Source organism: Apostichopus japonicus, chromosome 20 (genome assembly GCF_037975245.1).
Source record: "Apostichopus japonicus isolate 1M-3 chromosome 20, ASM3797524v1, whole genome shotgun sequence".
Taxonomy (NCBI): Eukaryota; Metazoa; Echinodermata; class Holothuroidea; order Aspidochirotida; family Stichopodidae; genus Apostichopus; species Apostichopus japonicus.
In genome coordinates, this window is record NC_092580.1 from 10,771,062 (window position 1) to 10,787,026 (window position 15,965).

A 15,965-nucleotide genomic window follows, 5' to 3' on the forward strand; every position below is an offset into this window, starting at 1 on the left:
AGGGGGGGGGGGGGTGCAATCATGCAATAATTGGCCCACGATTGTTTTTAGTACAGTTTTGCCTTATAAAATGTGAGTGACTCCGCATGAAGAAGTATGCAGTGCTTGTATTAAAGCACTTCTCTATGGCATATGGCTCTTCACTTCCTTTGGGTGGTGGGGTGTAATTTTGACCATTTTAGTGAATTTTTAAATCGTCCTGGGAGCCTCCTTTCTTGTATAACGATAACAAGATGCAGAATGGTGGATAATTTTTTTTTATGAACTTTGACGTAGTCAGTGTTGACTTCCCTCGGTTGTGTACGCATCCTACTGCAAATACGAACGAACGATAGCTAGCAACTTTCGAAGGAACCACACCGTATACACTCTAAAAACACTTGGGTTAAAATTGACCCAAATTGGGTCACTTTTTGACCCAAATGAAAGTCAGGAGGGAACCTAACACATTTGGGTCAAACTGACCCAGAAAATTAGGTCAGAATAAGTGACCCAATTTATGGGTTGTAAATTTGACCCAGAAATATTGGTAAATATTGACCCCGGCAAGGGTTATGATGGAAATCAACCACATTTGGGTCAGCTTGACTCTTATAGGAAAAAATACATAAATACAAAAGGCTTCATTTGACAATGCAATTTATTGATGTAACTCCTTCAAAGAAAGTGAACTGCTGAAAAACTGCTAAAAACTAATGTAAAATTGCAACAAAACTGAATGTTTCATTAATATGGTACCATAGCACAAGATCTAAAGGAAGGAATTGTTTGAAGCGTTACCAATTAATCAAAAATGTTTTTTACCCCAGTGCAATTTTTACATAAACAATTTCAACATTTTATTAGACTTGTATGGATAAAATACAATTTGCTGAATGAATGAACGAACACTTTCTAGCTAGACATGTGTGTGTCTTCATAATGATATTTATCAGCTAGAGCATAGACTAGCTCGCATGGGGAAGTATTTGCCTTACTTACGATGTAATGACAAAAGAAGAAAATGACAACCAAAACATGGTTGCCAATTTTTAAAAGATGGGGTGCTGGATGGTCAGTCTTGAAAATGTTCACTAAATTAGGCCTCGTAAAGAAGATTCCCCTCCCCCCCCCCCTTTTTAACACTTATCCATGGATTTCATTAAACGGCGGCAAGCCTTTAAGTAATGAGTCCATATATTATGTGTAATATTTATACTGCTGTTGTACATAACCCAGCACAGGTAAATATTGTATATGTAAATATGTGTAGAATGGATACACATATTTCTGTATTCCAAGAGCCGTTCAATTGAAAATAGTCCAAGCAATTTATTTAGAGCAGATAACTGGGACTGGGACAATCCATATAATTTGCTTCTAAAATTTCATGACAGCAAAATATTTGTGAGCTGCAACTTTGGAACTGGAATTTATGAGATGAAAACAAATATGATCATACAGGCTGAAAACGTTTTGCCAATTCTTCTTAGAATACAAGCATATCTTTGCTTTGTATATGAGGCAAGTATGCCTTGGTCCCATAAACGTGATTCAACTAACAGTTGAGATTTCAACTAAAATCACACAACTTCAGATGATAATAAAGATTGCTCGGCATTGAACAAAATTGTGTCCAAATTCTTTCAACTGTCATGTAAAAAGGAGTTGTAATGGACAGTTGAATCGATCGCCAAGTTAATTCTAGTGTTGCACTGTGCGAATAGGTCTGAAAATTTTCAGCCCTACTTCCTTCCGACTTTCAAATATGTCTTCAATGACACAACTGAAGATGACATTTTCCCAGGTAAGTTGTATACAACAGTCTGGAGGAACTGCCAGGTGTTGTATGATTGCCATTGATAATTCATATCAAAAACATGAAAACATTTAAAACATAAATCAATGGCATTAAGCAGCGACTCCTGTGGAATGGCTTCTCTCTCTATGATTATGTACGTTTGTTCCGGGCTAACCCTGCTGCTTCCAATAGCTAGAACGAATGGTTGCTTTTGTTTCACCCCTTCAAGGTAGTGTGGAATATTGGTTCCAATCTGAAATGAAAAAGAAAAGGTTATGGAAGCAAACTTCTTAGATTTATTCAAATGCTGCCTTCCATATAGAAAGGATCATATATTGCAGTACTCCCCAGAAGGCAGGTTGATAGAAGCAATCTTTGTTTTGATTAAGGATGTGCAGTATTTAGCATTTCACAACTTCAGTGATGAATAGTGCCACAATTTCATAGTGGGTTTTAGAGGTGCCAGGTAGGAATTGTCGGGTCTCTGTAAGTTATTTTGAGGCTCATCTAGGAACCCTTGACAATTGATTATGGATGAACACAGTGTTCAGAAGTTAACAAGACACTCATACTATCACACCATACTGCCTGGAATACCACAATGTCCTATCCAATCGGTGTGAATTAGATTGTACACTCTTCTACTGCACATTCAACATATTCTGCATTCACATTTATATGTATTCATATATCATGTGTATACTGGAATGAAGAAATCATTGTTACAACTCTACCTGTAATAAATTTGGTTAAGGGTTTGTACAATGCAACCTGGTGCAGTGGTAGTGGGTTATGGTTCCACAATTTCTGGGGCTGGTGAGGTTCTTCAGGCATTTGATTGGCACAGCTGCAGAGCATTAGTGACCGATGCTTTGATAGTCCCCTTCCACCATTCCCCTTGGGAAAGTGGCTGAATGCATCGTTCATGTCTTTCAGATGGGAACATAAAATGGTGGTTCTAGGAGCAGGGTAGGATTGTATCTGATGAATGTCTTGTCTCACCAATCGATGTACACTGCTCGCGAAGAGAAGGCAAGCTCTTTGCCTGTTTCATCCATAATTTTATCGTCTGTCAATTTTCCTAGATGAACCTGTAACCGACGATGATCTTATAAAAGGAATTTTTCTACTTCAAATTTAGCTTTCAGCTCACCTTTTGCAAATCTACAAATGAAGTGAGGGCATCTTCAATTGTAGCCCGTTTTCCTTTGCCCTTTATCTTCTGTGACCCAACAGGTAGAATGCATGGAATACACTGCAGTGCAATGTTGCATACTTCATCATCTGTAAAGAGGAAAAATAAGAACCTTGGGGAAAGATTCACAGACTTAACACTCATGAAGGCACTGATTATGCCCGTGTTATAAGGTAACACATTTGTGGGAATATATGATGATATATCAGTTAAAAAATGTCTTTCAGTGGAACAATATGCATTATATAGTGTGGATAGGATCTCTGACGGCTCTACAAATCCACCAATTTCTCAACAGCATCTCTGATTGTGATCCAAAGTTGGGTGGATGCCAGGCCAATGAATGTTCGTCGATGAAGCAATACAATATTACCAGAATTCTGATGCGAGAATAGAAAACATTTGTAGCTTATAACAAATCCGATGTCATCTATGTTGACTGTGCAGGGTTGTGCCCATGCCAGACCTGAGGCATTGTGTACTGAAATATGGCAATCAGGCATAATACTTGACACTATTCTGTTGCCTGACCACCTTAATCCCCTGACTGACTCCCTCCTCCAAATACACACCATTTTCATTATTTCCCCTGACTGAGGTGAAGCTCAACTGGGGGCCAATTGAAACATCACTGGCAGTGCCACATGAAAACAGTTCACATGCATTTTACCTGGGTTAATAAGTTATTGCAACTTAGTTACCTGATAGTTGACTGCTGTCTTGAACAATCCCCAGGTGTCGAGACCAATCATTTTGCTTGTCAGCATAATGCAGTAGGTTCCTAGCGACTGCAGGTGTCCATAACAGGAACAATTTGTCCCCACACTTTGGCTTGATGACTTCAAAGTCCAGATTAATCTGAAAAAGGATGAAATATGTGACAAGTCTGCACAGAAAGCATTTTTTTGTACCCAGACTTGGACTGTGAACAGAGCTGCAAAATAGTCTTGGAGGACCATCCAACCAAACTGATGTAGATGTCCCATATCCTGGCACTGAGGTGAATTCTTTTTGCTGGCTACTGCTACAGAGCATAAGACCATATCATCTCAGATGTTTTGTTTAACTAGAGATACAGGAGTAACGTGATGCTCTTGAAAATGCAACTGAGAGTACATATCCCACAAAGCATACCAAATATTTGTTTGCATCGATTTGAACAAAATCTTCCATTTTGCTAAAGCAAACTATGAACAAAAAAATGAAATTATACAGCAGGTATTATGCCTTTTTTTATTTTTGCGTTGTGCTTATAATTCTGCCCTTCCTGAGAACAAAAACAGTAAACCATTGAGTTAACTGATCCCTTTTTTGTTTTTACACTTCATCGTACCATTAGCTCACCGACAAAGTTGGATGTATTCCCAGAGGGGGTGTCTTTCGAGTATTGACAGAGGCCATTTATTCTTGCCCTATCCTTGATCTGAAGGTACGAGCAGATTTCCTCGCTGATTTCTTGTCTCACACATGAGAAGACCTACAAATGAAATTTGCCTGCTTATTACCCTAAGCTTGCCACATCACAGAATAAAACAACTATCTAAATAAAACCCACCAGTCCTGAAGTGTCCAGTAGTCTAGGATATTTCGCAAAGATGGCGACGCCCTCTGGATTTTCTCTAATCCACATGAGCCTGGACTTCGCTGTTTTTTGGTGGTATTCTCTGACTTTACCCAGAGGTTCTTTATTGTGTTTCATCCACTGTACCATCGCCTCAATGGCAGCAGGTTCGATGTCATCTGGAAAAGTTAACAATAATTGCCCTATGAAGAATGGATATACCAAGGAATCATGACAAAGATATTGTTCTAAATGTGAATTCTGAAAATCTGCACATTACAAAGGAGATGAAAAGGTATGCCAGGAATGAACATCCTATGCATGATATGTAATTTCTTCTTACTCTTGTTAACATTTCAAATGTTAACTTAAAAAAAAACACATAAAAATACCTTCATCACTCTCCAGACTACCGACTGATGAAGCTGTGGAGTCAGAGTTTGTTTTGTTGGCCTTCCGAATGCTCACATGATTCTTCTTTGCTGTTCTCTTCCTCACATTCCTGAGTCTTTCTTCCAAATAACCTGTAGCTGCATGCTGTCCAATGCTAGAAGTGTACCAAGCTTCCTGTGAAAACAACCAATGAAGGTAAAATGTTTTGCCTAAGGACACATGGTCAGAACTCAAACTCCCGATCCTAAAACTACTCAGCAGTTATGAATAATGAGCACCTAGCTATATGCTCATAACAGAAAGTCAATGTAAATGATGATTTCGCCCCGATTCATTTTGGTTTGAGGCAGACTGTATCGTGACCGGACACCTCCCCCGGACAGTGGGGAATGCCCGGGGGGGGAATTGTCCGGGTGGGGAATTGATGCGGGGTGAGATGTCCTAGAACCGAATGTAATCCCATCCATACGACCTGACACATCTATAATCAATGTTCTCTAGCTTCCAGCAAACAAATCATGAAACCAAATTGAACATTCAACTGAGAACTCACCAATCACATCAGAGCTGAAATTATTTAGTGAAAATAAAATGACAGTATTTTTTAATGAGCCAAGTTGAGGGGGCACATTCCTCCTCATCTCAAATGCATATGATCACATGGGCCGGGAGAGAACAATCTCCATGTTTCTCAGAGTAAATCAATTCATTTCTTGATGTTCCCAGTTTATGCCAAATATATATTTGTCAAAGCTATTTCATTGACCCACTGACTTAAAACGAAGGGTTTTCTGTATATGGTATATAGGCTACTTGGATAACATGTTGACAATTAAAAAGAATGGTAGTATCCAACTGGCAACAGCCATCCTTCTACATTTTAAAAACGTAATCCAAAAAAAGAAGTGATCTAACATGACAAAAATTGATACTAACATAACCATCTCCATCTTCTCCCTTCAGTTTGGGAAACTCATTTACAATGGATCTTGCAAGAGCCTCTTTTACATGGGATGTGGGCCTGAAATATAAACAATTTTGTGTAAAATAATGAGTTGCTAAATAAAAGTAAACATTGTGAAAACTAAAAATGTTTGTTCACCACTGGTCACCACTAATTCTCAAAGACATAGAATTCAAATCACCTTTTATTGAGTCTACATGTACATACCTATCTCCAAACTGTTCTATCAGGTGTGATACAAACATCCTGACAGCTTGAATCCGATATTTGTGACTAAGTAGTCCTTCATCCATTTCAGACTCAATGATATCTCCGCCGTTGTTATCATTTAGTATTTTACGGATATCCTTTGAAAAGGAGAAATCGAGAACAAAGCTGGTGATTGGAGCTTAGTTGTGCTTTGCACTGTACCTATTAAAGGGGAACAACAGCCCCCTTACAGAAGACAGATCTGTCTGGTTAATTGGGTGTGTAATGATTGATGTGTGCACCATTTCAACAGTTCTGGATGAATTGTTTCGATTACTGTAAAAAGATGGCAGACTTATTAATGACAATCACATACCAATGCAGATTTATACAAGGGAGAAGTACAGTACTTACAAAATGTAACTTCGGTCTCTTTGGGGTATTGCTATGTTCTGGTGTTGAGGTGGTTATCAAAGATTTAGGTGATTGTAATGAAAAAGTTGGAGACTGCAATGTAGATTGATATGCCTGGCTATCCTGAGTCTGCAAAAAGAAAAAAAGAAAAACTCTAACAAATGAACCATTTAACGCTGGTCATTTTTTGCACTTCAAACTTCCCAGCGCTGGCTATTTTATAACTCATATTATAAAAGTGTCATTTGTCTTTAAATTTGCTGCAAAAATTCTTGATATAAATTGACTTCTTGTACCATTTTATACTGTATCTTATCCCCCTTGATCTTGGAAGCAGGTCTCCCTCCTCCAGTCTTATATCCCCATCCCCAGGTTAGTCATGAATCCTTTATTTGCAAGCTCTTCAACAACACCAACTACAACTTTTCCACTTGCAAACAATTTCTCTGGGTCAGGATTGGTGGTATCTGGGTGCAAGGGCCGCACTCGGATTTTGGTGGTTGGTTTTCCTCCTTGCCAGTATACACTTCCCAGTGTAATTAATTTAATGCATACGCTTCCATACCCCCTTTTATTCACTTTGTGGGCATGTACTGTACTGGATGAACCCCAATGGTCCCTGCTCTCGTTGGGTGATGTTTTCATGTGAAGTGTAGGGTGACTAAATCCGGAAAGGGTCTAACATTGTGGAATGTGTCGTTCAGAACAGCAATATTATAATAAGATGCCAATATTTGATTATGGTACGGAATCGGGTTCTAGACATTATGGATATTAAAACTCTGTAAAGTTGTTTTGTAAAAGTAGAGCTAAAAATGCACAGATTTCTTCAGGTGTGACTACAATCCACTGGCGATCTGAGGGTTCATCTGACCTGCATATAGATTTGTTTCAGTAACAATATGATCAATAAGACCTACTGCACCATCAAGTAGAGTCCAAACACTTCAACAGGGGTGACATTAGGTCTTCGAGTTTCAGTGGATGGAGGTATGTTTTGAAAATTGTGGACCTCATTCCAGCCCTAGCCATAGTCCTTATAGGTATGTTGGCGACCCTCACTTCCCTTCCTAAATCCATATAAACCTGACAACCAACACCTTTCTCACTCTTACTTGGTCCCATACCTGCGCCATTAACAGGTGGCCCAATTTCACTTCCGAAGCAATACTGTACCACATATGTTAAGATTGATAGGCCCAGGCATAACGATTGACTAACATCATTGTCATCTTTGGATTCTGAGGAATCTTTAGGGACCAGTAAATGTGAGCAGCTTTCAAGAATTGCTGTTCGGTACTGTGACGAAAAAAGATCATGACCGTGTAACTAAAAAATACATACCCATTCAAAATTTGTATCTTGTGACAACACAGAAAGCTGGATCATTTGGAGGTCCACTCTGAATCATTTGGAGAGGGTGGTAATCAAGCAAGTCATCAATACGACAAATTTCTGTTTTTCGTGGCTCCTGTGCTTCAACTTTGTATGCATGTAGGTGCCTGGAAAATCCAGTTGTCAGCCATTCTTCATAAATCAATCTAACTCCAGACTCTACTGCAATAATGTTAACAAGTTTACCGAAGACTGGATCTAGTTCAACATTCTTTCCAACAACCACCATCTGATGTTTCTTGTATGTGTGTCCAAATACTTTGCACCAATTTGCAAGGAATACCTCGTCGTATAAACCTAGTCTTAGCCTTATGTGGACAACATCTGAGTCTGTAATTGATGCCACAAGAACTGATGACCCTGGACCGATTTCAACTTCATCCCCAACGAGTGACAATTGTGACAAGAGATTATAGCACAGCAACATTTGGTTCCTGTAAGCTAATGTCTTTGCAATATTTTGAAAATTACACACTATGTGTGAAAGTCTCCTTGAAAAATTGTGTTTAGCCTCAAAGCGCATAGCCCAAAATCTTGTTAGAGGACCAAGTTTCTGGATGGCCATTGGGTAGTGTATCATATGATGATGTTTTGGTTTCAATTGCCTTGCATTACCAAACAGTTCAAGAAAATGTTGGTGATGATCTTGAATGAGGTGTTTGAGGTACACTGTGTCTCCCCTACTTATAACTGGTGAAAATATTATGTCCATGCATTTAAGCAACAAAATTAACAGTTCCCAGTGCTCATCATCCTCTGGCACTAAATCACCCATCATAAGTGGAAAGTGTCGTATCAAACACCACATTTGGGCAGCATTTTGCCCTGGAGCACCATCTGGATTAGTCATACTAGAAGCAGAGAAGATACATGGCTTGTTCTGGTTATCACCAGAACCATAGTTGAAACTAACAAGCCTACTATTCAACAGATTAATGTTGAACAATCTTTTGTCAATAAGAGCTTTTACCACCAATTTGAGCTCCAGTGGGCACACACCTTCTAGAAGATCATGCATGATATCCGGAGCAAAATTTTGAGTGACATGATAGTGGTGAATTTTGTTTAGGGGACTGTCGGACCTCACACCTGTATTTGGAAGGTCTTGAGCATTCACATCCATTTGATAGTTGTCTTTAGTGCGGAGTAACCCAACATTCTCAGATGTAGATAACTGGGCTTCAGCTCGGTGCATCTTACAAAATCTGCACGGGTAATTGGCAGTGAATCCTTGGGCAAAGCCAAAGAGAGAGTGTAATCCAAGGTTATCACCTGTAACTTGGGCTAGTCCAACACGTACAGTCCCTTGAAAGGTGGGTGCTTCAATTTGTATACCATCATGTATTAATGAATTAAGATCTTCAACTAGTGGGTCAAATATTGGCTCATACCCATACAGTTTAGCATCACCAGCATTGAACAACATTACTAAATGACAGTTATTTAGCGATGATCTAAACTTCGGATGTATGTTGGTTATGGTGCAATAAACAGCACCAAGCTTGTGAGTACCAGCCTTTGGACTAAGTGGGTTTGCAACCTCAAAGTCATCAATGTAGAAAAGCAACTGAATGTTCCTTTTGTGCCTACAGAATATATTTTGTTGGCTGTATTCCCCATCATGGAAATCTCTCATTAACCCATCAAGACTGGGCTCATGCATTTCGATGTTCTCTAAGAAACCTTTACTTTCTAAAATAAGTTTCATCAGTGGTTTAATGGGCACATACTGAAAAGAAACATTTTTCAACACTTGAGAGACATTTCCTGTCATTCTGTTCCTCCTTTGATAGAATGCTACTGCAATAGGGATCTCCTTAGGTGCCAGGAATACACCACTTTGTGTGAAATACTTCTTTCTCATGTAAACCCCTATGAATCTGTCAAAGGTGTTTTCACATTTTTCAAAATCCTCCATCAGGGAACAAAATGAAAGATCATTAGGTTGAATCATGTTTTGCTGAGCAAACTGGGAGGTTTTGTGCTTCAAGTAGCCAACGACATCATCTAATAAATCAGATGTATGACCAACTACACCGTCTATTGTTGACTGTACGACACTGCTTGAAGCCAGCAATTTTGCGAGAATGATGGCAATCCTTTGTTCTATCTCTGCTTTGTCAAAATCATCCCAATTTTGAACATTTGGAATAGGTTGCTCATCATGGTCCCCATGCAATGGCTCATTATCATCTGATGAATTATGATCGCTAGCATTCAACTCATCAGCATCATCAAGCAAGGGAACTTCATTTGCTCCATACATTTCATGTTTTTTTTCCACATGGGATTTAAATGTAGATACATGGTTCTTGAATGTTCTCATGCAGCCATCCTGCATACATGTGATGGGTCCTGTGAAATACCTCCCATTTACTAGTGAATGAATGTTCTTAAAATGCCATATTAGGGCCTTGCTGTGACCTAATATCAAATGGCCACATCTGACACAAACAAATCCCATCTTGCCCAGTGTTTATAATCAAGTTCAGCAGAATTTAAGAAGTTGAACATACCACCACTGTTGTTTCATTCTGTTCGGAATTTAGCTCCTTGATCTTCTTAGCAGCCTTCATGCGTGGTCCAAGGGGAGGTATCAGCTCTTTTAAAGTTTCCATTTCTAATAGGACAAAGATTTCTTTGTCAATGAAATTCTCTGAAAACCAAGAAAAAGGGGCATTGAGACAATGAACATTTGATTGATACAGACTACAGAGTTAGCTTAGCTATATACTTGTATGCACTATGTGGAACCAACCAATGGCTTAAGAAGTTCATTTGGCCATCTAGGCAAAAATCCTGAAGGGATATTCTCCCACTGATTGAATAATTTGAAATGTATCCTTTGTCTCTTTGCTAACATCAAATATCACCATATTTCTCAAACCTGGTTTTGATGATAAACTATATATAATATTTGTTCAAGATTGGAGATGAACGACTCAATTTCTCACTTCACAGCAGGGTTGTTGATTTTTCCTATTAAAAAAATGATTAAAACCAGATTGTGTTTATTCAAATCAGATTAATTTTTTTGAATTTCTTAAATCCAAATATCAATTTATCATTTTAATGCCAAATATTCCACAAACACTCATACCCTCTTATATTACCTACAAACAGTGTTAAATTTCAGTTAAGCACAGTGTTTAATTTTGAATTCAGAATCATTAAGGACCTACTTATGCCTATAAATCAGTCAGTCCCACGAAGGGATAAAGGAATATAGAATCTAGGTGTTGTGAAGAAGCTACTGTTTGCACATAGAAAAATACTGTTTTAATGATGGACTGGTGCAGTCCAAGGTGAGTGTACACAGAAACGCTTTTCTCGTACAATCCTATAATAATTCAGTAGTAGGTGTGCAAACTATAAACGACAGTATAGTTTGAATGAATTGCACAGTTTTAACAAATGATGTGGTTGAACTTTTTTTTAAATGCCAAAAAATTAAACAAGACAGTGAAAAAACTAGGCCTAGAGTAGAGTGATTAATATTCAACCTCTTAAGAAATATTATTATTATTACACAAAATTTATATAGCGCCTTATTCAATTAAAAAATTGCTCTAAAGCGCTTTACAGCAAAAGATAAAAAATTTGTTCAAAGTATAAAAGTTAAAAGGTTATAAAAGATTAGATTGTATAGAAAAATATATGATAGAAATGTAAAAAATAAATAGAAGAATTATGACTAAAATACAAAATAACACCTGAATTAAGTACGTGCAGCAAATATTCAGGTAACATAATATTACCAATAAAAATGTATTAATATGCCATTTTGGTTTAGATAAAGTATGTACATTTTGCGTACCAGTAGTCAACCCCACAAATTGTTTTGTATTTTCCAGAGGAAGAAGCATAATTTAAATGTGATTCTATAGAAGGATATAATTTTTGAACTATTTGTAGGTAGGCCTAATCTATAATAAAAATTTTTTAGTTATCATTGTTTTTTGTATAGATGAGATTTAAACTTGGCAGCCATTTTGTGTTGTTCTATTATGGTAAACTTGGTCCAATTTATTATTTTTTATCATTTTTTCCTATAATTTTTTAAACGATGATGATTCATGACATACAGTATACAATATTGCTATAGAAAAGATTTACACATTGTGTGTGTGGGTGAAAACAGTTTATCACAAACAATAGCTTTCAAGTTGGGAAATTTTGGTAGCCCACCGGACTACTGCTACTCAGTGTTCTGACAGTTCTGGTAGTCCAACGTATATTTGGTCGTCTAGGGCTACACTCCGCTACAGCCTACTGAACTACCACATACTTCGAACCTTGGCAATTATGCCAGGGCCTATATAGATTGAGGTTTGCCTGGTGCAGGCATCATAATCCGAATATTTTCAATGAATGTTGAAGCAATTTAGCTGAAAAGTGCACAGTATACAGGCACCCAGTGCTACTTACTTACAACAACGCCCCCCTCCCCCTGCTTAACTGTACATACTTAATTTGTAGAATTAATATTCAAGTACTTATCGTAGGGTATATCAAGATGCCCGAATAATGCGGGGGCCGTATAATGCATATAAACCTAGGTTACCTAACAATACGTTCCAATATTACCGTAGCAACATGCTCAAAAAGTGCTATGAACAAATAAGATCTGTTAGGCCTACTTATTTTCAACCATAATATATGCAAAACGGGCTGTTTTTTTTCACATCTTGACCAAAAAGACCTAACATTCTAGGCTAGGCCTAAATGTTAATTTTGTATGAAAATTCAAAATTTTCATTGCCAAGAAATTTTTAAATGAAATTGTTGTAAATTTATTCCAAGTTCTGCCTCTTGTTTGGTCTTCTTTGTCTTTTTTTTGGTAGGCCTAGGCCTAGTCTGATAAGCTATGTTAGTAAACTTACTGCTTAATCAGATGTAACATTAGGCCTAGGCTACAGTAGGTCTAGGCCTAGGCTAGGCAAAGCTATTTTTGTTATTTAGGCCTAGGCCTACAGTAACCCTAAAATTCTGGTAAAAACGCTGATGATTTTTTTTGGTCACTGGGGCTTGTTCCATAACTAGGCCTAACGTTAGGCCTATAACACTATGCGCAGTAGTGCCTAGCCTAGGCCTAACATTAGGCTACTGTAGGCCTACGACATTACGCATATTCCAAATGTTTCACACTTCAGTAGCTGCCCTGTGTGTACAAAAAAAACCACTCCATTAGCATGTCTAAATCTAGCCGTCATGCTCATGATCGCTGACCCTCATGATCGCAAATAGGCCTCGCCTAGGGGCCTAGGCCTCATCATATTTACTTACCAAACTTGGCACAACATTGCTTAGGCCTAGGCCCTAGGCTACTTACGCATTGTCAACAATGCTTACTTATGCAGTTGTGCATCGTCATATTTATTTTAAATATACAGTTCAATTAGGATTGTGGATTTATCTATCAGATACTAGAGGTTCCGTACATGTATACATCATCTCAATCTCAACTGCAATAGTGTACTCTTTACAGGCCTAGCCTATGTTATGGCTTAGCGTTAGGCTATAGGCTAGTACGACTACGAATTAGTCACCGACTTAGCCATACGTTAAGTCTTCGTATGCTACTTCAGCATTTCTTGAAATTTAATTACATATTAAAAAAGATATTTGCACATGATACCATACCTTGAAATGAATTAGCCCATTCCATCAAGCCCCATTCTTCTAATTTATCTTTCACGAACGAATCCATTTGTGCTTCTGATCATGTTCGCTCTGTCAGCAAACTTGTTCTACAGCCAATTTGTCTATGGCGCGCGCGCAGGGCCAATATGATCGGACGGTCAATGTGTGTTCGTTGATTGGCTGATCTGACATGGTGCACTCATATTCCTATAATGTTGACCAATCATAGTCCAATATTATTTTGACTCGTTGATGAAAGTCAGTTTCGGACTTAGCATTAGGTCAGCTTAGTGTATGGTACAACCCAAATTGGGTTATAAGACCATCGACCCTGCGTTTGGGTCATGAATATGACCCAGGTGTTTTAAGAGTGTACCGCTTCCGAGCTAATGTACTTGTGCCGGTATCCCAACCCCCTCGTGGTCCCTTATTTTGTCGAATTATCAGTGAGGGCAGAAGAAGAATGGTTGTTTGCTTTATTCCACAGCAAAACATTTTCGCCAACTTTATAGGCTGCACATCCTACTCAACAAGATGATAGCAGATGGGCTTCAGAAGAAAGTTAACCAATGCATGACTAGGCAGGGACGTAGCCAGTATGTAGCACTGTAGGCCCGGGCCTACACTTTTTTGGCCAAGTTATCTTTTTTTTTAAAACACCCATAACTCAAATCCATAAGCTTGCTGGACGAGTTTTAGAGTCTAGACAGGAAAAACTATTGAAATGAACGTAGCAAGAATATGGCTAAATTAGGTGACCTACTCTTCTGTCATCTAGGCTGTCATTTCTATCGCGTGCCGTTTTAATCAACACTCTACCTGCCGAAAAAGACTATGATCCGATCTTGTCAGTTTTTTAACATCTAGTTAAGAACCCGTTTACGCAGATAATATTTCAGTTGAGAAACACTCCACAGTCAAATAAGCCTATCGTTGACCTTATAGAGTTGCAGCACTTTGCTGTCTGTTGTTACTGGCTTACTCTGTACATGTAGGCCTACCTTGCTTATTTTAAATACATTATGTAGTATTGAATTAAGTCCTTTTTTAACTCGTTTGCTTTTTGGTTTAAAAGTGATAGGGTATTGAATGAGGTGTCTCAAGTTACCAAGAGGCCAGGGAACCAGAATGAACACTCGGGAAGGGCCGTTTCCAGCCATCTGGGGGGTTTGTAAAACCAAAATTTTCTTGTACGCTCCGCGCCAACTGATGGTGGCGCTCCGCTCAGATAGTCGTGCCTACTACTTTGAAACTCCTGGCTACGCCCCTGCTAGGTGTTTCCATTACATGATCGTTCACGGATTTTCACCCTTAAGTTTAGCATATTGACTGGGTAAACACTGTAGTGTCGTAATAAAATAGATTACACACTTGGCGTTCGACGAGAGTCAGAGTAAAGATGGCGTCGAAATCTACCACCAGAAGTTATCAATAAAAACGAGTACACCGTATTGTATTCAACTGTAAACGAATGCCTTGAACGGTGTCCTTATTTGAAACAACAAGTACTCTACAACCACTGCTTTCTCGGAATAACCTCCTCATTTTTCTGATATTTCTAAAAAAAAGCCTGTTGTAGTTGTTGTGTCCGCTGGTTCTGACGTACACAATAAATAGTCTAACAACAGCTTGTGTTGATTCGGTTCGATTTATTTTCATGTCTGATTCTCTGTATGCCAATGTGTGTTCTTCAATGGGTGGCGCAATTACAAAACGTCAATATACATAACAGCAGTGACCTTCAGTCTCCTTATCATGTTTCTGATTATCACGTATAAAAACCCATGGAAAGAACTATCATCATTGTGCACGCCATATCCCCGACAGAATACTTAATTACGTATACGGCACTAGGGTACTCTAATCGTGATATGGTTGTGGAAGAATAACATCATGTGCAGATGGTTACATAAACGTACATGTATTCCATTTAACTCCAGAGCCGTGTATATAAATAAACTGCGTTGATTGTAAAACTTATGTGATCTGACCTACTACAGTAATTCCTACAAGATAAAGGCTACTCCTCTGGACAACTTACACGTTGGCTATTCATGCCACCTTTTTTTCAAATCAGGCTTTTTGCGTTTTTACAAACTAGCCTATTGTCCGGAGTTTTCGTCACTATATAAACCATCCTAGGCAAATACTCACCAGTAAACCAATATGCTACGCTGTTCTTTGACCTTAAGACAAAACGTGGACAAAATTAGGTTATATCAGTTTCTATACGGTTATCTTTGCACCAGTCTTCCTTATTTTCACGTTCTTGCTTCAAATTATGCTCTTTCCGCCGCAAGCCAGAACAGCAGTGATTGTAACTGATAATATGCTAAAACAAGCATTACATAAGGTCATTTAGTTCTTTTTTTCCGACAATGGTTAACCTTTCCAGCGGATGTGTACTACGTATCTACTTGCGGTACGGTAC

At 38.4% G+C, this 15,965-nt stretch overlaps 1 protein-coding gene across 5 annotated transcripts; it reads right to left on the reverse strand.

The window, feature by feature from the left end:
• Positions 1–1,174: 1,174 nt before the first annotated feature.
• On the reverse strand, positions 1,175–13,911 carry LOC139961718 (uncharacterized). 5 transcript variants are annotated; one of them, XM_071961146.1, is made up of 10 exons: positions 13,535–13,911; positions 10,408–10,547; positions 6,497–6,625; positions 6,101–6,240; positions 5,866–5,950; positions 4,929–5,103; positions 4,531–4,715; positions 3,677–3,833; positions 2,934–3,064; positions 1,175–2,033 (listed from the first exon to the last, which is right to left on the reverse strand). In XM_071961146.1, the coding sequence occupies exons 1-10, from the start codon at positions 13,599–13,601 to the stop codon at positions 1,725–1,727; spliced, it is 1,518 nt and encodes a 505-aa protein (XP_071817247.1). In that variant the 5' UTR covers positions 13,602–13,911; the 3' UTR covers positions 1,175–1,724. The 5 variants fall into 5 exon arrangements, 3 of the variants coding, with proteins under 3 accessions (XP_071817247.1, XP_071817249.1, XP_071817250.1); XM_071961148.1 differs by lacking the exons at positions 10,408–10,547; positions 13,535–13,911 and adding an exon at positions 7,841–8,027; XM_071961149.1 differs by lacking the exons at positions 5,866–5,950; positions 6,101–6,240 and having other exon boundaries at positions 13,535–13,910.
• Between the last annotated feature and the right edge of the window lie 2,054 nt (positions 13,912–15,965).

Excerpts from the sequence above, each read along its gene's own strand:
- LOC139961718 (XM_071961146.1), bottom strand. The coding sequence starts at position 13,601 with ATGGATTCGTTCGTGAAAGATAAATTAGAAGAATGGGGCTTGATGGAA. Across the intron at positions 4,716-4,928 it reads TAGTCTGGAGAGTGATGAAG|ATGACATCGAACCTGCTGCC; the intron begins GTATTTTTATGT and ends TAACTTTTCCAG. Across the intron at positions 3,065-3,676 it reads AGACAGCAGTCAACTATCAG|ATGATGAAGTATGCAACATT; the intron begins GTAACTAAGTTG and ends TCCTCTTTACAG.